This window comes from Rana temporaria, chromosome 1 (genome assembly GCF_905171775.1).
Source record: "Rana temporaria chromosome 1, aRanTem1.1, whole genome shotgun sequence".
Lineage (NCBI taxonomy): Eukaryota > Metazoa > Chordata > Amphibia > Anura > Ranidae > Rana > Rana temporaria.
The window spans coordinates 529,729,599-529,753,671 of NC_053489.1; the positions used below are offsets into that span (position 1 = coordinate 529,729,599).

Below are 24,073 nucleotides of genomic sequence, written 5' to 3' on the forward strand. Positions count from 1 at the left end.
AATCACATAAATCAGACTTATAGGCTGATCATCCAATCATATGCTGGAAAGTCGGCTGGACAATTTCCAGCTGATTTTTCCAGTTTGAGTAACTTGCATGCATGCATCCCATAGGTAGTCAGTGTCTATTTAGATAACGTTATCTAATTATTTTAAGTTTTATATTGGGTGTTGGTGATGGGTGTCAAAGTGTCTGATTTATGTGATTGCTAATATTTTTTATCAATAAACCCCTTTTTTATACGGCACGGCCTACTTTTTGGCATCTTTATCTCCGGGAGGATACATTTCTTTGTCCCCCCCCCCCCCCCCCGGAGGGGTTTTCTTTGTATTGGATAAAATAGATCCTTGTAGTCTACTCAGTCTGACCAGCAAGCGTGGGCACACTTTTGCAAAGAGTCTGGGTCTGCCACGCCATACCCCATGACTCCTGGGGTGGCCGGTGAGCTTTGCTCCGAGGTCCACATATGACGGCTGTGGTGTTGTCTTACTCAAAGTGGACCGGGTCGACAGCTACCTCCATTGCGGTTGTAGTTCTGTCAGGAATGCGTCAGCAAGTCCTCGCTCGGACGGGTAAGTACAGTCCCTCCCGCTAAGATGGGTTGGTACGGCTGGGCATTCCTGGGGTTCGGGGGTCCTCTTCTCCTCCCTTCCCTGCTCATTTTTCCTTGCTGCATTGCCGCTGTCAGGGGGGGGGGGGGGGGGGGGGCCTTCCTGAGGGGACTGTGTTATCTGGCCTGTGTTTTTTCTTTTTTGTATGGGGCTTTCCTGTGAGGGGTTTTTCACTGTTAAAAAGCCCTAGGAGGCTTTTCCTGTTTAAACGCGGCATTTTGCCGCTATTTGGCACACAGGTCCCTGCAGATGCCGCACAGTTACCTCACAGTTCTTTTCCTCTCACATGCTGAGAGCGGACAGCAGCGCTGGGCAGTCTCCGCCTGAGGTGAGTCCCCTGGGTACCCCTGATCAGCACAGCAAGTGGGTGAGAGGCCCTGAATAGGGCTCTAGGAGCTTTTGTTTATTTGTAAGGACAGGTGTGCATATTATAATACACCCTATGTAAATATTATTAATATCTGGGTCCTTCTCCGCATGCTGGTGGTGGCAGCAGGTGTTAGCACCTGGCATTCCCACAGAGGTTTTTTTGTTAGTCCTGGACACGTTTGTGCCAGGGTGGGGGTGGACTGCGGACGGGCGGTAAAAGAGTGCCCCTTCCCCCTTATCCCCTGGGGAATGCTCTGTTATGGAGCCATGGACCACTGGGTAAAAAAAAAAAAAAAGCAGGATAAGGCATTTATGGGTGCGCTTCTCACTGCTGCAAGGGACTCTCTTAAGCTGGATAGTGCAGCTGGGTTTCCGCCGAGGCCTCTGTCTTTTTTGGATCACACAATCAGATCGCTCTGTGTAGGTTTTTTCCTTCTGTGCCCTTCTTTGATAATTTCTAAGAGGCGGAATGAGAACAGCCGCTGAGGGCTTTTGTAGTCCCTCACCGCCGGGCGGTTCAGTGCCCTTTTGAGGAGAGCCTTTTCAAAAGGTGGGCTTCTCCCGTGGTGGACCCTCCGGGTGTCATGTATAGGTGACCACTCTCCCTATTGCGTGAACCCCCGCTTGTATGGATCTGACTGATAGAAGCTCCGAAGTACTGACCCGTTCCATGTTTACCATGCTGGGGTCTGACTTTTGGGGCCACTACGCTGGCGCCATTTTATGGGAGGTTTTTCAATTACATTGCAAACTCCCATTGGCGGCCATTTTGACGTAGCCGCGCTATGGCGCCGCTTACATTGCGGTCGGCCATTTTCCTGTGGCCGCGTTCTGAACGCTCGGCGGCCATCTTGGAGTAGTCCTGACTCCTAGTGCTGTATACAACTCACAGAGTGAGCATTTTGCACCAGACAGTGGAGGAGCACCGACTCTCTCCCGAAGTTATTAGGCTAGCGGGCCAGCTGGTCCAGGGCCTCATATAGGTCTGTGATGCTTCATTGAATTCTGCGCCCTTGTTATCCAGGGCTTCTGTTTCAGAATGGTTTTATGCACACGGTGGTGTAGTGGTTAAATCTATTACTTGGCAGCAAGAGAGTCATTGGTTCAAATCCGGACACTGACGCCAATCTGCCTGGAGCTTGCATTGTCGCTCCCTGTGTCTGCGTGGGTTCCTCCGGGTACTCCGGTTTCCTCCAAAGGCATGTGTGAATACACCTACGTAATATACATACACACTATGTGTGTGTATTATTTAGGGAAAACCCTCCCAGGCCGTCAAAGGCCCAGCTGGGGGACTAATCCGTCCCTGAGTGCGTAAGCCGATCACGCCAGCACCCAAATCCTGCCAATGTATGTAGCCTTCCCTCCCTGTCTCTAGGTGGGAGGGGTGGCTTGCAGGTTCACAATTCGGTGAAACCTCCCTGCTCTCCGACCAGTGCGTCTGCGAGGTGGTCTCTTCTGAGTACTAGATAGGGTTTCCTCCTATCCACAGAACAAAGTTCTTTCCTCGTGTCTTCCTCTCCCGGCCCGTCGGTCTGCCTTGGGCAGTGTGGGACTTGCTAAGCTGCGGCGTAATTTTACCTTTCCTGCAGGACGAGAGGTTTGGGGTTTTCTATGGGCCTCAGGCCCTAAATACCTTTTGTGAACGTCGGGTAGTTTCGCATGGAATCCATTCGTTCGGTGGTAGCTGCACTCCATCTGGGGGACGTTCTGGCGTCTTCGGACATCAGGGACACATATATGCTTGTCCCATTTTGCGCATGTCACAGTGTTTTTTTCTGTGCTTCGTGATGAGAGAGGGTCTCTGTCAGCCTGTGGCCCTCCCTTTTGATCTGGCGTCAGCACCATTGGTCTGTTGGCCTCGAGCACCAACAGATTATACAGGAGAATCTCCTGTTTACTCGGCGGCCCCTTTAATACAAAGTCCTGCCTCCTATGATAGACAGACAAGTCGTCCAATGCCAGCCCAGAAGCCAGGACTTCCTATTACAGACACTGCTGAGATTCTCCTGTATGTAATCTGACTGGGGGCCACAAAAGATATATATATCCAAATCACCAGAAGGGGCCATATTAAACCGGAACAGGGGCCACGATTGGGACCTTGGGCCTGCCTGCCTTAGGGTATCGCAATTCTGAAATTCCGACAAGAAAAGTTTGATGTGAGCTTTTGGTCGTAAATTCCGACCGTGTGTAGGCTCCATCGGACTTTTTCTGTCGGAATTTCCGACAGCAAAAATTTGAGAGCTGGTTCTCAATTTTTCCGACAAAAAAAGTTCTTGTTGAAAATTCCGATCGTCTGTATGCAATTCCGACACGCAAAAAGTCACGCATTCTCGAAATCAATTTGACGCATGCTCGGAATAATTGAACTTAATTTTTCTCGGCTCGTTGTGTTGTACGTCACCGGGTTCTTGACGATCGGAATTTTGTGTGACCATGTGTATGCAACACAAGTTTGAGCGAACATTCCGTCGGAAAAAAATCCATGGTGTTTATTGTGTGTAGGTGGCAATGCACTTTAACCACTTGCCACCCGCCCACCGTCAAATAACAGCGGAGCAGTGGGGCGCTCATTCTGGGACAACATCATATAAAGAAACCCCAGTTTAGCCACTATTGCGCGGCCGAGGCTTTTTGCCTATGTGATCAGATGTACCCAATCACAGCCGATCACATGTAAACAAGGAAGTGCCGTTCATCTGATCTCCTTACCTCAAACTGACAGAATGTAAGGGTAAGAGAGCCGATCGGCAGCATGTCCTCACAGGGTAGATTTGTAAAGGTAATCGGGGCACTGATCATCAGTGCCCTGATTACAATGCAGCCCCGGCAGTGCCCATAAACGATGCCACTCTATGCCCATTAGTGACACCAGTCTAGGCCAATCTGTGCCCATCAGTTATGCCAATCAGTGCTGCCTTTCAGTGCCCATTAGTGACACCAGTCTGTGCCCATCAGTGAGGCCAATCTGTGCCCATCAGTGCTGCCTTTAAGTGCCACCTATCAGTGCTGCATATTACTGCTTCCTCATCAGTGCCCATCAGTGCAGCCTCAACAGCACATATCAGATAAGTCTGATTATTGGAGGATAGCAGGGGAACAAAACAGGAAGCGCCACCTAAGTGCAATATGTTGGTCACAATTTATTGGGTTAAAAGGGAAATGCACTTTAGAAGGAGCAGAAGGCTCCAAGCGCGTAACCTAGATTCTCAGTGGTTTGCCTTATACTGTCCTTCCCCTGGTGCTCTCTCTGGTTCCGCCTACTGTGACGTCATCGTCTGTGTTCCACGCTGGTTCTGGCTGGCTTCCTACCTACCCGTGAGCCTGGATGCACCTGAGACCGGACCGCACTGTGATTACAGCACACAGATGAGCCCGTTTTTTATACATGTTTGTAAGTGCATTTCCTTTTTAACCCAATAAATTGTGACCAACATATTGTACTTCCTGTTTTGTTCCCCTGTCTTCCCCTTACAGAGCCGACTTTCTCTGAGGACAGCTACCATCCTCCTATCCCTCTCCTCTCCTCCTTTAAAGGACTGGTTATTACCACATATTAGAATATGGACTAAACAACTGTGACTGTTTTTTAGATCTATCCTCTGTCCATATCCATTTATATTTGTTATGCACTAGTCTTTTGTGCTGACAGTTTATCTAGTTCTGGTGACCTGGGGTTCACCAAGCAATTCCCTTAAAGCGGTGGTTCCCCCTTAAAAACAACATTTTTTTATTCCACTGCCCCCCCACATTCCATCACGATTAAGGCTCTTAATATTTTTTTCCTGCTGTACATACCTTAGTACAGCATATTCACCCGTGCATCCGGGTTGCGAGTCCCGCGGGAGTGGGCGTTCCTCACAGGCTGTTGATTGACGTTTTCCCCAAAAACGAGCTCTCCCCCCGTCGCGTAAGCCGCGTCATGGTTGGCGAAAGGAGCCGAACGGCGAGTCGGCGCTATACTGCGCATGCGCATCGCCGTTCGGCTCCTTTCGCCAATCGTGACGCGGCTTACGCGACGGGGGGAGAGCTCGTTTTTGGGGAAAACGTCAATCAACAGCCTGTGAGGAACGCCCACTCCCGCGGGACTCGCAACCCGGATGCACGGGTGAATATGCTGTACTAAGGTATGTACAGCAGGAAAAAAATATTAAGAGCCTTAATCGTGATGGAATGTGGGGGGGCAGTGGAATAAAAAAATGTTGTTTTTAAGGGGGAACCACCGCTTTAAGTTGCAGGGATTTCCGCTCACTTCCTGTTTGTCTATGGGTCAGGAAGTGAAGGGAAATCTCCGAAATGGGACACAGATGGTAAAAAAAAATCTGACAGGGGACATAAACTTCCTTTACTATTTCCCAAATAATAAAAAAAATGTTTTGCTTATAGTCTTACTTTAACATTTTAACCACTTCCAAACCAGGGTTGTACCTGTATGTCGATGGACTTTCAGTGGGTATACCGGGAGGACTCCTTCAGGTAGAGCTGGTGGTCGACGTTCTTGTAATAGCAATGGGAGTGGCTAACTAGCCACTTGATTTATATTACAAGCAGCGGGAGGGGATGCCCCCTTCGCGCGTCGCCTTCCGAGGACAGCCGAACAAAGCCAGGATTAGCTGTTCGCTATAGTAACACAGAAAGTGTCAACTGCACCATTTTTTTAAATCAAAAGCATTCAAAAACACTGATCTTGGTGTTGTAATTGTTTTTTTGGGTAGAGGAGGCATGTGGGGTCTTATAGACCTGTCACATGTCTATTACTGTCACATGAATGTTTACATTCCTTGAGACAGCAATAAAACTGCAAAACATTTTTTTTAAAGCAGCAGTGCAAAAAAAAAAAATTAATGATTTTAAAAAAGATGTTAAAGGTCCCCCCCCCTCACTTATGCACAAAGGCGAGCACATGTGTCGTTCCCGCACTCACTCAAACAACGGTCGTTCCACACATGTGAGACTTCACCACGAATGAAAGGTCATGGCCAGTAATTCTAACACTAGACCTCCTATGTAAATATGAATTGGTAACTTGTAAAGGCTTTTAAAGGGTTATAATGTCTTGGGGTTCTAAGTAATTTTCTAGCAAAAAATACAGATTGTTAAAAAGTGCCATAAATGGACTGGTCTGGAAGTGGTTAAAGCTGAACTCCAGCTTTTCATACACTTTACAGTTTGTTTGGGCTAAGCTGGCCAATACACTCCAACCGCGTCAAGCTAGGAAACATATCCCTTTCATCCTCTCTCCCAGTAAGGGAAAATTAATGACTAATTCCCCCATTGCTGAGGAGTTCCGTCAATATTATTTGGACCTCTATAATCTCCCCCCTTAAGCGCCTAGGTCCCCATCTTCAGTGACCGCGCCCTCATGCGATATGTCTTCTTACATCCAAGACACCGCTCTCCCGCCCATTCCAACAACGGATGTGGAGGAACTGGAAGCTCCTCTAACGGAAGCGGATTTTCAGCTGGTCATTAAGAAACTTAAAAACGGTAAAAGCCCTGGCCCAGATGGGTTCACCCCACGTTTTTACAAGACATTTGCACCCCAGTTGGCCCCCCTCCTAGAAAAAGCATTTAATGCCATTGATGGGACCTTCTCCCCCTCTTCTAGCCTCCTTCTTGCCCAAATAGTAGTCCTCCCAAAGCCCGGAAAAAAAACGTTGCGATGCCCCAACTATAGGCCGATCTCCCTTTTAAACGTAGACCTGAAACTATTTACAAAAATACTATCTGATCGCCTTTCCCCCTTACTTCCCAAAATCATACATAGAGATCAGGTGGGCTTTGTCCCGGCCAGAAGGCCCGAGACAACACCACTAAGACGATACACCTTATCGCATACGCCAAACGTAACCGAATTCCGACCTGCCTTCTCTCCTGTGATGCGGAGAAGGCCTTTGATAGGGTCAGTTGGCTATTCCTGCAGTCCACCCTTCGCCCAAATTGGTCTGGGCCTAGAACATTTGGCCAAGGCGCTTAGAGCAAACCCAAGCATACAAGGGATCCAGACCCCTTCGTCTCATTGTAAACTTTCCCTATACGCGGATGATCTTCTGCTGTATATTACCCAACCCCATGTAACCAATCCGTCCATTTTGGCGGAGATAGATCGGTTTGGTAGACCGAGTAATTATAAACAAAATTTATCCAAAACAGAGGCTTTAAATGTATCACTGTCGCAGCCCGTCCTTACGGCCCTTAAGTCTAATTTCTCCCTTCAATGGCAGGCAAAATCTATCTCCTATTTAGGGACAGGCCATCCCAGCTCAACTATCTGAGATCTATGCCCTAAATCATAGCCCCCTCCTGACCAGACTTCGACGTCTCACCAAGGACCGCCTAGATTTACCAGTGTCGTGGTTTGGACATATGAATACGTTAAAGATGGATATTCTGCCCAAACTATTATATTTGTTCCAAGCGCTTCCGATAACCCTCCCTTCCGCCTTCTTTCATACGCTACGCTCTATGGCCATACAGTTTGTGTGGAGGGGGAACCGCCCGAGATTGAAACACAAACTCCTCTGCTCTCCCATTGCTAACGGTGGAACGGGTCTCCCGGATTTTGAACTCTACCATTCGGCAGTGGTATTTTCGAGGATCCTGGAGTGGTTTCCTCGTCTATTATGTAAAATTGCCACTTTAGTTGAACAGGATCTGTCCCCGGTTTACCTCCGGGTCCTCCTTTGGGGACATGATCGGTTGCATCGATCTCTCTCGGAGCTATCCCCCCCTCACCAGAGACGCCTTGGCGATTTGGTACCGGAGGAAGGCGGCTTGCACTTTAACCACGGATCCGGGCCCGATGACTCCCTTATTTGACAACCCAGCCCTCCCAGAGGGCAGATTCACCTAACTGATCAATGAATATAATAGGGATTCTTGGCCCACTGCACAACAATTTGTGAACGTATCTTCCGGTTCCTTTGTGAGGAATTAGGCTTCCACGCTCCCTAGAGTGACCTGGCTTACATATGGACATCTGACAGCCTATTGCAAGCAGCTTCATGACTCAGGACAGGTCCATAGGCCCTTGACGGACTTTGAACAACTTTGCTCACTTCTGGAAACCCCCCGCAACACTCTTTCTTTGATATATAAAATGATACTAGGTAACACCCACGGTTCTCTTCCTAAATTTACCACAGCTTGGTCAGGGGATCTCGGGAAAGACATAAGTGAGGCAGATTGGCGCAAAGCTTTCTTCTACACCCATAAATCTCGAGTTATGCTCAAGAAAATAACTATAAAGAGCTGTCGCTGTGGTATTGTGTACCAACCGCCCTCAGGATCATGTTCCCATCGGCTTTTGATTCATGCTGGAGATGTAACTCGGCTACTGGTACGTACCGTCATATATGGTGGGATTGTGACCTGATTCGCTCGTTTTGGAACCAAGTTTTCCAAGTCTATTTGGATCTGTATGGCAAACCTCTCCATCCCTCTCTTTCTATTGCCCTCCTATCCATTCTCCCTGGTACCTTCAAATTCCAGAAGCATACCCTCCTTAAATTTTGCCTCAGTGCTAGCAGACAGTTGATTTCCAGACATTGGAAGTCATCCTCACCCCCGACCCTGGTTGAATGGGTAAGTGAAATGAACGGTGTAATGCTTATGGAAGAGTTGCAGGCCAAATCCCTAGACAACTATGCCAAATTCTCCTTCACCTGGGGGGTCTGAAGGCATTACTCCTTCTCAGAAAAACTAAAAAATTGACTTCCACCCAGTTCAAATGTATTGCCAGCACCAGCGCCTTAGCATAATTTGAGAACCCTCGATTGGTGCTCGTCGGGGGGGACCTGAGCACACTGTCTCCCTCACCCCCCCCACCCCACCCTCTTCTTACCCCCCTTGTCTGTCCCTCTACCTCTTCGACTTTCCTATCCTCTGTTCTTTTCAGTTCTTCTTCCACAGACCAAATGTGCCTGGCTATGAAATCCCTTTTTCTTTTTCATATGTACTCTGCAAGCTTATTTGCCAGATATGGATCTTAAGTGTTGTACAGACTTATTGTTATTTCACAGCTACCTGCACTACTGCCTTACTTGTTTTACTTCTTACTTCCACCTGGCCTTGGGCGCAGCAGGTTCCCAGAGGGGCGCCGGGGTCGGGGGAAGTTCTTATTGGTCGCAGGTCAGCACGTTGTACTTGTGTTTATATAACCAATATTGTACTGAAGTAATGTCTGTTCACACCTGCTTACATGATGTGGAATGCTTATGATTCTTGTTATATGGATCGAACTGCCCAGTGGCGGGCGGTCGGTTTGTTTTTCCTTTTACTGTCTGTTGAAAATTGTTCTTTACAATAAAACTTTATTGAACCTAACATGCGAGGCCACTGGATGGGCTACTTAGCTACTATATGTAGCTGAGGCTTCATACTGCATACCACATTGTGTTCCGGGTTCGAGCTGAGACTTTTAGTCTCATACCTGAGACTAGCTTCCCTGCTAGAATTGCTTCATTGCTAAAATACAACACTTTCTCTAAATGGCCACAGTGATAGACTCTACTGTGTTCCAGGTATGAGACTGGAAGTCTCGTCTCAAACCCGGAACACAACGCGGTATGTTGTATGTAACCTCAGCTAATCACAATTTATTCTGCACATTTTGAGGCCTCACATGTTACTGAGGGACATAGTTTGCTTGGATCAGCTTTGCCCAAACAAACTACAGTGCCTTGAAAAAGCATTCATACCCCTTGAAATTTTCCACATTTTTTTTATATTACAACCAAAAACATAAATGTATTTTATTGGGATTATATGTGATACATATAACACAAAGTGGCACATAATTGTGAAGTGTAAGGAAAATGTTAAATGTTTTTCATAAATATGTGAAAAGTGTGGCGTGCATTTGTATTCATTTTAAAGTCTTGGCACAGATTCTCAATTGGATTTAGGTCTGTACTTTGACTGGGCCATTTTAACACATGAATATGCTTTGATCTAAATTATTCCATTGTATCTCTGGCTATATGTTTAGGCTTGTTGTGCTGCTAAAAGGTGAACCTACTCCCCAGTCTCAAGCTTTTGCAGACTCTAACAGATTTTCTTCTAAGATTGCCCTGTATTTGGTTCCATCCATCTTTCCATCAACTCTGACCAGCTTCCCTGTCCCTGCTGAAGTAAAGCACCCCCACAACATGATGCTACCACCACTATGTTTCACAGTGGGGATGGTGTGCTCAGGGTGATGTGCAGTGTGTGTTTTGCTTTTAGGCCAAAGAGTTTAAATGTTGTCTCATGTGACCAGAGCACCTTCTTCCACATGCTTGCTGTGTGCCCCACATGACTTTTCCCAAACTTCAAACTGGATTTCTTATGGCTTTCTTTCAACAATGGCTTTCTTCTTGTCACTCCTCCATAAAGGCCAGATATGTGGGGGCACGACTAATAGTTGTCCTGTGGACAGATTCTACCACCATGGGCCTCTTGGCTGCTTCTCTGATTAATGCTCTCCTTGCCCAGCCTGTCAGTTTAGGTGGAAGGCCCTGTCTTGGTAGGTTTGCAGTTGTGCCATACTCTTTCCATTTTCGGATGATGGATTGAACAGTGCTCTGTGAGATGTTCAAAGCTTTTTTTTTTATAACCTAACACTGCTTTAAACTTCTCTAATACTTTATTACTGACCTGTCTGGTGTGTTCCTTGGCCTTCATGATGCTTTTTATTCACTAAGGTTCTCTAACTAACCTCTGAGGGCTTCACAGAACGGTTGTATTTATACTGAGATTAAATTACACAGATGGACACTATTTACCAATTAAGTGACCTCTGAAGGCAATTGGTTCCATTAGATTTTAGTTAAGGGTATCAGAGTAAAATGGGCTGAATACAAATACCTTTCAGATATATATTTATATTTGTAAAAAAAAAAATTAAAACTATTTATAATTTCCCTTCATTCAAAATGATGTGCCACTTTGTGTTGGTCTATCGCATAAAATTCCAATAAAATATATTTACATCTTTGGTTGTAACATGACAAAATGTGGAACATTTCAAGTGGTATGAATACTTTGTCAAGGCATTATTATTATTTTGCATGGAAATTTGGCGTTTTACAATGTAGGCCTGTAATTCTTAGGAATAACTCACTTTTGCCTCGTTTCCACTGAGCGGTACGGTTCGTTACGGTACGCTTTTTTGGGTGTTTCCATTATGAAAGCGTTCCATAAAAGCGAACCGTACCGGACCATTCTGGGTCCTGCTTCAGATGTGGGGCCATAGAGAATGGAACGGTTCCATTAGAGCGGACCTACAAATACATCTCACTGATTGGTGGATGTGCTAGACTTTTTTTCTAAACCTTGCATGGTCCCGGATGGTCCGATTTGCAGTGGAAATGCTCTGCAGAATAGACCGGACCATTCTAACCCGTTCCATTCTAAGCGACCCGAACCGATCCGCTCAGTGGAAACGAGGCATTAAATCTGTCCAAACCAGAGTCTAGTAGACATCTCGGGTATGATAAAGTTTAAAAACATAAAATCATAAATTATAATATATTAAATAATAATTTAATAATAATAATAATACTTTCCATTAAATTTTTGTAAATAATACAGTGGGGCAAAAAAGTATTTTGTCAGCCACCAATTGTGCAAGTTCTCAGACTTAAAAAGATGAGAGAGGTCTGTAATTGTCATCATAGGTATACCTCAACTATGAGAGACAAAATGTGGAAACAAATCCAGACAATCACATTGTCTGATTTGGAAAGAATTTATTTGAAAATTATGGTGGAAATTAAGTATTTGGTCACCTACAAACAAGCAAGATTTCTGGCTCTCACAGACCTGTATCTTCTTCTTTAAAGCGGAGCTCCACCCTAAAGTGGAACTCCCGCTTATCGGAACCCCCTGGCCCCCCCCTCCCCTCCGGTGTCACATTTGGCACCTTTTAGGGGGGTGCAGATATTTGCACCCACTTCCGGGAGTCCACTCTGCGGGGACCTGTGGGTAGTGCCTCACTCCCCCCCCCCTTGTGTTCTGGGAAACACACGGCTCTCTGAACACAGCGGGGACCAGTGAGCACTAGGGCATGCGCCTTAGGGACACGGGCAGTGAAGCCGCAATGCTTCACTTCCTGGTTCCCTCACCAAGGATGGCGGTGGGGGCAGCAGAGTGACGAGCGATTGCTCGTCTTCTGCTGCCGACGTCGCTGGACTCCAGGACAGGTAAGTGTCCTTATATTAAAAGTCAGCAGCTGCAGTATTTTTAGCTGCTGGCTTTTAATATTTTTTTTACGGCAGAGCTCCGCTTTAAGAGGCTCCTTTGTCCTCCACTCATTACCTGTATTAATGGCACCTGTTTGAACATGTTATCAGTATAAAAGACACCTGTCCACAACCTCAAACAGTCACACTCCAAACTCCACTATGGTGAAGACCAAAGAGCTGTCGAAGGACACTAGAAACAAAATTGTAGACCTGCACCAGGCTGGGAAGACTGAATCTACAATAGGCAAGCAGCTTGGTGTGAAGAAATCAACTGTGGGAGCAAAAATTAGAAAATGGAAGACATACAAGACCACTGATAATCTCCCTCAATCTGGGGCTCCACGTAAGATCTCACCCCGTGGGGTCAAAATGGTCACAAGTACGGTAAGCAAAAATACCAGAACCACACGGGGGGACCTAGTGAATGACCTGCAGAGAGCTGGGACCAACGTAACAAAGGCTACCATCAGTAACACACTACGCTGCCAGGGACTCAGATCCTGCAGTGCCAGAGGTGTCCTGCTTAATCCAGTACATGTCCGGGCCCATCTGATGTTTGCTAGAGAGCATTTGGATGATCCAGAAGAGGATTGGGAGAATGTCATATGGTCAGATAAAACCAAAGTAAAACTGTTTGGTAGAAACACAACTCGTGTTTGGAGAAGAGAGAATGCTGAGTTGCAACCAAAGAACACCATACCCACTGTAAAGCATGGGGGTGGCAACATCATGCTTTGGGGCTGTTTCTCTGCAAAGGGAACTGGACGACTGATCCGTGTACATGAATGAATGGGGCCATGTATCATGCGATTTGGAGTGCAAACCTCCTCCCATCAACAAGGGCATTGAAGATGAAGCGTGGCTGGGTCTTTCAGCATGACAATGATCCCAAACACAACGCCCGGGCAATGAAGGAGTGGCTTCGTAAGAAGCAGTTCAAGGTCCTGGAGTGGCCTAGCCAGTCTCCAGATCTCAACCCCATACCTTTGGAGGGAGTTGAAATTCCGTGTTGCCAATATATTACTGCTCTAGAGGAGATCTGCATGGAGGAATGGGCCAGCATACCAGCAACAGTGTGTGACAACCTTGTGAAGACTCACAGAAAACATTTGACCTCTGTCATTGCCAACAAAGGATATACCGTATTTATCAGGGTATTGCGCGCTCCGGCGTATAGCGCACACCCCTAAAGTGGACCCGCATTCCTGTGAAAAAAAGATTTTAGTACTTACAGTTTTGGTGTATTGCATGGTGTCCATCGGCGGCCTCGTCGCGTCCGTCTGCGGCTTCGGTGGTGTCCTCGTCGGATTCGGCGTCCTGCGGTGTCCTCCCCGCTCGATCTCTGCTTCCCGCACTGAGTTTGAACTACTGCGCCGGCATATACACTCGTGTATAGTCGGGCAGGCTCGTCTCCTCTCGCGGTCACGTCCTGTGCGTCCTGTACGTCCAGGACGTGACTGCGAGAGGAACCGAGCCTGCCCGACTATACACGAGTGTACTGCGCTCGGTATATGCCGGCGCAGTAGTTCAAACTCGGCGGGGGAAGCGGGTATCGGCGTATATCGCGCACCCACGATTTTCCCCTGAATTTTAAGTGCGCGGTATACGCTGATAAATACGGTATATATTAAAGTATTGAGATGAACTTTTGATATTGACCAAATACTTATTTTCCACCATAATTTGCAAAAAAAAATATTTTCAAATCAGACAATGTGATTGTCTGGATTTGTTTCCACATTTTGTCTCTCATAGTTGGGGTATACCTATGATGATAATTACAGGCCTCTCTCATCTTTTTAAGTGGGAGAACTTGCACAATTGGTGGCTGACTAAATACTTTTTTGCCCCACTGTATAATCAAAAACACTGGAATTTTTTCGGTCAAACAATGGTGCAATATTGAAAGAAAAAATGTGATTAGCGCTAAACACTTAAGCAAGGCTAATCTGGTGAATAATCACAACAACCTTCCAAACCATCAACAACTGGAACCGCGATGGCTTAAATTAAATACAGTAGATAACATACATAGAAAATGCATTAAATGCCTAGTGAAAAAATAAATACTGTGAATAACACAAATGAACCAATGAGTGGTAATAAAGATGTCCTAAATGAGGAGAAAATGTCCTTGATCAAAAAGATAATGGGCATCAATGGGAAATCTTCACAAAGATGACTGATTGTGAATCATAGTGCAAATAGAAAAGCATCCATAACCAGTCTCCCAGAACTCTCACCTTAATGCAGTTGGATGTGAGCATGTAGCATGGGTGTATGCGTATCCAGGGATGTGTGTCACAATCTTTCCCAATATTATCCTCTGCAGTGGTCGCTTGCCTCTGTGACTGACTCTGATCCCGAACAGGTGACAGATCTGTGCAGGTGCTCAATGCTTCAATTGGGAAAGAGGGAGAGAGAGAATAAAGAACGGATGCCTCCAAATCCCTACGTCGTTACGTCACGTATGACATGACTTGAAGTCATGTGATACGTGATGCAAGGACGTAGGGATTTGGGATCACGTGACACCAACGCAAGCCGGAGGCCAACAGAGACAGTAAGACGGCGCTGTTGAACACAGTGTCCCCATTCATTTTTGCACTATTACCTCATTTTTATGTAAGAGTCCATTTTAGCACTTTAATAAAGCAACCCCCCTTTTTTAAACCGTACTTCACTATTGGAGGCATCCGTTCTTTCTTCTCTCTCTCCCTCTTGCCCAATTGGAGCATTGAGCACCTTCACAGATCTGTCACCCGTTCGGGATCAGAGTCAGTCACAGAGGCAAGCGACCACTGCAGAGGATAATATTGGGAAAGATTGTGACACACATCTCTGGATACGCATACACTCATGCTACATGCTCACATCCAACTGCATTAAGGTGAGAGTTCTGGAAGACTGGTTATGGATGCTTTTCTATTTGCACTATGATTCACCATCAGCCATCTTTGTGAAGATTTCCCATTGATGCCCATTATCTTTTTGATCGAGGACATTTTCTCCTCATTTAGGACATTGCCCATCTTTATTACCACTCATTGGTTCATTTGTGTTATTCACAGTATTTATTTTTTCACTAGGCATTTAATGCATTTTCTATGTATGTTATCTATTTAATTTAAGCCATCGCGGTTCCAGTTGTTGATGGTTTGGAAGGTTGTTGTGATTATTCACCAGATTAGCCTTGCTTAAGTGTGTAGCGCTCATCACATTTTTTCTTTCATTCCATTTTTTGTGTACGGTGAACACTATTAGATAGAGCTGCTTCCACGTCATTCATTATACTTTCACCTATTTTCACATTGACCTACTCCCAGTAGCGCAATTGGTTCTCACTTATATATTTTTCAGGGGGGGCAATATTAGTAGTCATATTGCTTCAGTAAACATCCCGGGTATTGAAAATTGTAAAACATGGTACAGCAAAAAAGTCCACCGTCACAATCGGCACAATAGAACCGGTTTTCTTTTCGAATTTTCCTGCCAGTGTCATCACGCTTAGAGCAGCAAACCACACACATCCTTGTGGGTGCTGTCTTCTTTTCCATTGTTGGAATGCGGTCCATAAAGTGACGACCAGTCAGGCGTTTCGGGTTCACAACGCCAGCAGCACAACATCCAGATCTGTTTACAGCCGTTGGCATTTGGTGCTTTAGAAATATAAGTTTGGCAACCTTCCAAACAAAGTCCGCATGAACCATAGGCTTGTGACTCTTTTTTTCAGGAGAATGAATGCATTCCACAGGCACTGTTCAAGAAGATGCCTGAAGATTTTTTTTGTAATATTTTGTTGCTTCCTCATCACAGGATAAAAGGTCATGGCCTGGTCAGCTCTGTCCACGCCTCCCATGGTATTGTTGTAATCCAACACGACTTGGGGCTTCGTTACATCTTTTCCACCTTTGGTGTGTACCACGACAGTAGAGGTGTTGTGAATGGTACTCATCAGGCACACATCTTTTTTGTCCCGCCATCTCAGTGCCATAATTTTTCCTTTCTGCCAGGCAACTTTTTCTTCTGCCTTGAGCTTTTTATTGCCAAAGGTTGGCGGCATGTCATGCTGGTTAGCCCTAACAGTCCCATATGCATCCGTCTTATTCAGTAGAAGGAACTCAAGAAGAAGTAAAAAAATTGTCTGTGGTGACACAGTAGAGTAGCCCTGATTCAGCAAAGGCTCAATCAAAGAAAGAACCAAAGCGGTTTCCATGCCATAACTGCTGAATCGTTCGCTGAATTTGGTCCCTTTCCTGGTGTATAGGACCGAGTTCCATATGTGCCCAGTGCTGGATTCTCATGGCATTAATGATTTTATGCCAAATTGTGCTCTTTTTGATGCAATATACCGGGGGTTATTTACGAAAGGCAAATCCACTTTGCACTACAAGTGCACTTGAAAGTGTACATGGAAGTGCAGTCGCTGTAAATCTAAGGGGGACATGCAAGGAAAATAAAAAACATAATTTTAGCTTGTACATGATTGGATGATAAAATCATCAGAACTTCCCCTCATTTCAGATTTTCCCCTCAGATCTACAGCGACTGCACTTACAAGTGCACTTTCAGTGCTCTTGCAGTGCACTTGTAGTGCAAAGTGGATTTGCCTTTCGTAAATAACTCCCTTTATCCAGCTGAGTCTTCCTTTGTAGGCCATTAGACTTTCGTCAACACTTATGTCTCTGGTACATAGGTCTGCTGGAAATTCTTCAGAATTATTTGATAAACCTCCCAAATTTTTTTTCAGTTTTAGAGCTGGATGAGAACTCTCATCAAAGCCTTCATTATTTGCAAAGTGCAAATATTTAATTATGAGAGAAAATTTGTATTCCGACATAACTGTGGAAAAAAAAGGAGTGGTGAGTAACTTGTTGGTGGTCCAATACCACTTCTGCAGGGGTTTCCCCACCACTCCCTGAAGAATAATTAGGCCCAGAAACGTACAGATGTCCTCTCTGGTTACTGGTTCCCACTTTCTGCTCCTTGAAAACCTCTGATGGGTAGCAGCTTGGTGCTCCTGGTACCGATTTGTCTCCATAATTTTTTTTTCAATGACCTCATTGGTCAAAAAGAGTTGGAGGTATGCCAAGGGGTTCTCACCCTCAACATCCACTTTGATACCAGGTGCTCCTGTAAACGTAAATCTTGGGGGCGCTACGTGATCCGTACCGCAGTCAATCGAGCACAAAGTCCTCACATCGCTGGACACAGTTGCAGGATCGTCGCTAAAATTGCTTTCTGCGTCTGATGATGAACTTCCCCACGAGTTGCTATCACTCAACTCTGCAAGCGATTCTGCATCACTGTCGCTGTCTTCCAGCAGGTCATATACCGCTTTTGGGGTGGAGGCGCGCTTTTTTGATGCCATGGTCGCTCTGCAGTTTACAGACACAAAGTACAGTAAGACTGCAGACAAGGGCACTGTGGAAAGCACTGGGGGGAAATTTATTTTATTTTGTAATGTAATCCAATAGGGAATACCGCTAGGCAGGTTAAAAGCTGGAGTTCAGCTCTAAATATGGGTCCACTATCTATGTGAAGTCACCTGCTAACCTGTAATTATTTTAAACTGAACTATTTTTGGATTTTAAAAACAAATAAATGTACTGTGTATGTGTTTTTTCATAATGTTTCTAGGTTGGGAAGGTCCTGCTCCTCCACGTGGCTGTGAAGTGTTTGTAGGAAAAATTCCTCGTGATATGTATGAAGATGAATTGGTTCCTGTTTTTGAAAGAGCTGGAAAAATATATGAATTTCGGTTAATGATGGAATTTAGTGGGGAGAACAGAGGCTATGCATTTGTCATGTACACAAACAAAGAGGATGCCTTGCAAGCTATTCGAATGTTAAACAATTTTGAGATTCGTCCTGGTAAATTTATTGGCGTTTGCGTAAGCTTGGACAACTGCAGACTCTTTATTGGATCCATCCCAAAGGAAAGGAAGAAAGAAGAAATATTGGAAGAAATGAGGAGCGTTACAGATGGAGTAGTGGATGTTATTGTATACCCAAGTGCAAATGACAAAACCAAAAACCGTGGTTTTGCCTTTGTGGAATTTGAATCTCACAGAGCAGCAGCGATGGCGAGACGTAAATTAATTCCAGGTGATTCAATTAATTTTCTTTAGATTTGGATGTTATGACAGCATGTTTTTTTCAGAGGGGCGGCGATTGCGTAACCCTCCTTCCATACACAAACACACATGGCAAAGTACATTAGGTAATTTCACTACTTCTCCATTATGGCATCTGAATGAAAGGGAGATAGATAATCATATAGAGATCATTACTTTACATGCATTAATTAAGAATGAGGGAAACAGACCTTGCGTGACCCGCTTACAGTAGCAAGTCAGCCACGTGCAATGTATTTTTTTGCTGAAATGTGAAACATGAATTTATAAGAAAATAGCTTAATGGGTAACTTTCGTGGAAAAAAATTAGCGAATAAAAAAAATGATATAGCATATACAATGGAGACACAAGTAATATTGTAATTGAATCATATTGAATGTTATTAAAAATTACCTTTCCTTTTCAATCTGCAGTGCTTTAATTTTCTGTAAAATGCAATGCTATGTGTCTACCTAGAGGCATACAGATGGTGTACAGAATGTCCCACAAATACTGTATGTAATTTCCTGTTTTTATAATTGGCTTACTGATTTTTTCAGAAGTCTGCACTAAGATAGAAATTCTATTTTGAGCACCCCCTGCCACAAAAATTTAATTTTTGGTGAGGTACTCCCAAAAGGAAATCATGTCTAAAGGGATGCAGACCCTACAATTTTCCTCTTTAGAGCCCTGCAGGTGCAGCAGCAGATTTTTAACTACAAAACCACTCCCATACAGGCTAACTTTCCACGTGGACACAGACAAACTGCCTGCAGCGACATATATACCACTGGAAACTGCCTACACATGTAGGTTAGGCAGTCTTCAAGTAATAATTTCCCATTTTGGCCTTATACAAAAAAAAAATCTCACAGGGCGTTTAACCACTTAAGGACCGCCTCCTGCACATATACGTCGGCAGAATGGCACGGCTGGGCACAAGCACGTACAGGTACGTCCTCTTTAAGTGCCCAGCCATGGGTCCGGAGCTCCGGGACCAGCGGACCCGATCGCCGCTGGAGTCCCGCGATCGGTCCCCGGAGCTCAAGAACGGGGAGAGCTGTGTGTAAACACAGCTTCCCCGTTCTTCACTGTGGCGCCGTCATTGATCGTGTGTTCCCTTTTATAGGGAAACACAATCAATGACGTCACACCTACAGCCACACCCCCTACAGTTAGAAACACAAATGAGGTCACACTTAACCCCTTCAGCGCCCCCTTGTGGTTAACTCCCAAACTGCAATTGTCATTTTCACAGTAAACAATGCATTTTTTGCTGTGAAAATTACAATGGTCACAAAAATGTGTCAAAATTGTCCGAAGTGTCCGCCATAATGTCGCAGTCATGAAAAAAATCGCTGATCGCCGCCATTAGTAGTAAAAAATTTTTTTATGAAAATGCAATAAAACTATCCCCTATTTTGTAAACGCTATAAATTTTGCGCAAACCAATCTATAAACGCTTATTGCAATTTTTTTTTACCAAAAATAGTTAGAAGAATACGTATCGGCCTAAACTGAGGAATTTTTTTTTTTAATATTTATTTTTGGGGGATATTTATTATAGCAAAAAGTAAAAAATAATGCATTTTTCTCAAAATTGTCGCTCTATTTTTTTTATAGCGCAAAAAATAAAAACCGCAGAGGTAATCAAATACCACCAAAAGAAAGCTCTATTTGTGGGGGAAAAAGGACGCCAATTTTGTTTGCGTGCCACGTCGCGGGCACTTTTACCCTGCTAGAGGCTGAGAAAGGGTTAAAACCCTCTGGGCTTTCACACTGGAGAGACAGCAGCAGCTGTTTCAGGTCGCTTTGCAGGTGCTATTTTTAGCGTTATAGCGCCTGCAAAGCGACCCAGTGTGAAAGGGGTCTAATGCCTTGTACATACGAACGGAATTTCCGTCGGGATAAACTCTAATGGATTTTTCAGACGGAATTCCGTTCAAGCTGTCTTGCGTACACACTGTCACACCAATTTCCGACCGTCAAGAACGCGGTGACGTACAACACTACGACGAGCCGAGAAAAAAGAAGTTCGATGCTTCTGAGCATGCGTCGACTTGATTCTGAGCATGCGTGTTTTTTTCTCTGTCAGAGTTCCAGACAGACAAACGGAATTTCCGATATAAATTTTTTCCATCGGAAAAAAAGACATGTTCCCTCTCTAAGTCCGTAGGAATTTCCGAAAGGAAAAGCTCCAATGGGACACACACACAGTCGGAATATCCAATGAAAAAATTCCTTATCAAAAAAGTTCAATGCCTGTCTGAAAGAGCCCTTTTTCTTTTCAGACAGTTTTCTAATTCACTCTAGTAAATTAATTATTATATGATGTAATCATGTTTTAAACCATTTTTGGACATTTATTAAAATTTTAACCATATTTGAGTCTTTGTTGTGCTATTAAAGTCCATTTTTCCTGCACCTACCAAAATGATTCCTGCAGATGGCACTGTAAACCCACTGGCCTTAGGTGATTTATCGATCAATGGCTGTCTGCCTTAATGAGCTAAAAAAAAATGTTTTTATAGTTACTAGAAAAATTCTACTTTCCTGACAGACTCCATGACAGCCTACATGTGGGCATCTCCTCTCTAATGCTATAGGACCCCATACCCATAAAAGTAAGCCCACCTCTCAGTACTGCGTTCCTTTCTTTTCCTCCTCCAATGGACCAACAATGTTCACGTCCGTGCGGATGTTCCAGGATGCTCGGCACACTTTTTTCACACGGTGCAGCTCAGAGCCCAGCCACGGGCGGGTGTGTAGCTTGATGGCACTAGTCTCCTTGATGATGATGGGAAGGATGCCCCTATGTGCCTGAAGATCAGGATGCATCCTCAGCTGGCAAGGTCTGCGACCATCTTCGTTTATCCATGGCAGTCGCCTCTATATTGTATGTGTTGTTTTTTCTGTTTAATTTCATCCCTGGCTCTTCCTTTTACCCCCTGCTGCACCCTCATGGCGGCTGGAACACTTCTGCGTCTCAGCTCGCTGCGGTGTTCCGGATCGCGGCCACCGCCGTTCGTGCATGCGCGAAGGCCTCTTTCAGATCGAGGCTTTGTTTGCGCACGCGCAGTTAAGCGGAGACCTCGGCGGCCGCGCAGGCGCCGTTCGGGGGACTCCTTACAGCGTAGGCGCGAGGTGGGGGAGGCAGTGACGTCACAGGCGGGGCATTTAAAAGCTGCCGCTCGCCTGTGTTGATTGGGATTTTCCCTGGCAGCGGCAGAAGCAGGATCATTATTCTAACTTCCAACCCTTCAGTCTACAGATCAGTCTCTAGGCTTCCAAAAAGACAAAGAGGTTGGCTTAAAAGGAAATGCTTATTTTATGTATATGTAGTTTATTTTTTTTTGTGTGTCGCAAAGTTGCTCAAGGTTTTTTCTTGGCATTTTTAGGCTTTGGCAGACCATCCCTTATTGCAGGGTTTGACAAATTTGCTTGGAATCTAGGAGCCAGCTAAAAAAGTTAGGAGCCAGAAAACACACCCCGTCCCACCGAGCTCGCGCACAGAAGCGAACACATACGTGAGCAGCGCCCGCATATATAAACGGTGTTCAAAACACACATGTGAGGTATCGTTGGAATTGGTAGTGCGAGAGCAATAATTCTAGCCCTAGACCTCCTCTGTAACTCAAAACATGCAACCTGTAGATTTTTTTAAACGTCGCCTATGAAGATTTTAAAGGGTAAAAGTTTGTCGGCATTCCACGAGCGGACGCAATTTTGAAGCGTGACATGTTGGGTATGAATTTACTCGGCGTAACATTATCTTTCATAATATTTAAAAAAATGGGGATAACTTTACTGTTGTCTTATTTTTTAATTAAAAAAAGTGTTTTTTTTTCCCAAAAAAGTGCGCTTGTAAGACCGCTGCGCAAATACGGCGTGACAGAAAGTATTGCAACGATCACCATTTTATTCTCTAGGGTGTTAGGATACAAAATATATATAATGTTTGGGGGCTCTAATTAGAGGGAAGAAGATGGCAATGAAAATAGTGAAAAATTACATTAGAATTGCTGTTTAACTTGTAATACCAACGGCCACCACCAGATGGCGCCAGCTCACATCTGGTGGTAATAACTTGTAATACCAACGGCTCACCACCAGATGGCGCCAGCTCACAAAAAAAATGTTTTTATTTTTTTTTGCCCACCTTCTAAGCCAAGTCGCCAGGACACTATTTCTAATCGCCATGGCGACCTGGCGACCGGGATTTGTCGAGCCCTGCCTTATTGTGACGTTCTCCTCCAGAGGTCATGGACAAGTCATCGCCTTGGATAAAGTCGCAAGTATTTGCGTTGCTTAATGCCCTATCTCGCTCCCCCCCCCTATTGCTTTCCTTTTCAGCCCTTCCGGTTTGGATCCTCAGATCATGATCCAGAACGACTCAGACCTTTCCAGGCCGCAACAACATTCATCTAAATCCAAACGGGATTCGCCACTTGCAACTCACCAACAGAGGAGAGGTCCCCATTCCTCCTCCAGACACTGCTCCCACCACCATGACAGCCGCTCCCACCGCAGAGCCTGCTGGAGATGTGGCACACGAGTCCCAGAGGGCAGGTCCTTGTGTGACCGTCGTTTTGCCCGAGCAGGTGGGGAAAAAGAGACAGAGGATCAGCAGATCAAGTCTCTAGTGAAACGAGTGGTGCAACGCTCTTTGAAGGAAATGGAGACATCCCATACACAAAGTCAGTCCATTGCCTCTTTGTCTGGCTCCCCGGCTGATGAGGCCTGTGAGGATCCAGGCCCTTCCCAGCTCTACGCTTCCTCGCCCGATTCTTTGGATGGCAAGTTGAGAGGTGATGAGGAGAATGGTGGCTTCGACTTCTCCCTAGTTTCACCGCTAATTAGAGCAGTGAAAGAGGCCCTTATGTGGTCAGAACCTTCCACTCCCCCAGCTAAACAGAAAACGTTTTTTAAACACCTGGGGAAAGAGCGCCCAAGCGTTCCGCTCTTGGCTGAGTTAAAGGGCATTTTTGATGAAGAGTGGAGTAAATTGGCCAAGCATGTGACTCTCCCTAAGGATGATGCGGTTTCCTTCAAGGATGGTCTTGAAGAAGGATAGATCAGGATCTCAAGAGGATTTATGGGCTTGCCAGTATGGCTTGTAAACCCGCCCTGGTCCTGGCATAGACAGAGAATGTAGACTCCTTCCTTAGGGGTGTTTCGGAAGAGATGGCTAGAAGTTTGGCAGCTGTGGAGCTGAAACTAGTGGTGGCCTTCCTGGGGGAGGCGTCTGTCGTTTTGATCCGCCTGTTGGCTAGAATTATGCTGTCCTCAGTTACGGCTAAGCAGGCCTTATGGCTCTGCCCCTGGCTCGCTGACCATTCATCCAAACAAACCTGGTGCAAGATTCCTTTTGAGGGGTCGTCGCTGTTTGGCAACAAATTAGACAATGCCATATCTAAGGCCACGGGGGAAAAATCGGGCTTCCTTTCCCAGGACAGGCATCTGCTTGGTTGGAAGAAATCCCAGTACAGAAGCTGCAGCCCAGAGCGTTCAAGAGAAGCACGCCTGGCCGGGATTTTAAAAGAAACTGGAGTAGAGGTCAGGCGTCCTTTCACAAACCTGTGAAGAGCCAAGCGTCCAGTGGTCGTGAACCGGCCACATCTTTTTGAGAATGTGCCTGCCCAGGCAGGTCAGGTAGGAGCCCGTTTGCTTCTCTTCCGGCACGTCTGGGTGGCCTCGATCTCGGACTACTGGGTCGTCAGGACAGTCTCGTCAGGTCACTCGTGGAC

The 24,073-nt window shown here is 45.5% G+C and overlaps 1 protein-coding gene across 1 annotated transcript in view; it reads left to right on the top strand.

Moving 5' to 3' along the window:
• The window catches only part of RBM46 (RNA binding motif protein 46), an 86,520-nt gene that overhangs the window by 34,761 nt on the left and 27,686 nt on the right, over positions 1-24,073 (top strand). Inside the window, exon 3 of the mRNA XM_040332117.1 lies at positions 17,850-18,317. Within this exon, the coding sequence (XP_040188051.1) occupies positions 17,850-18,317 (468 nt within the window). The remainder of the gene's footprint in view (positions 1-17,849; positions 18,318-24,073) is intronic.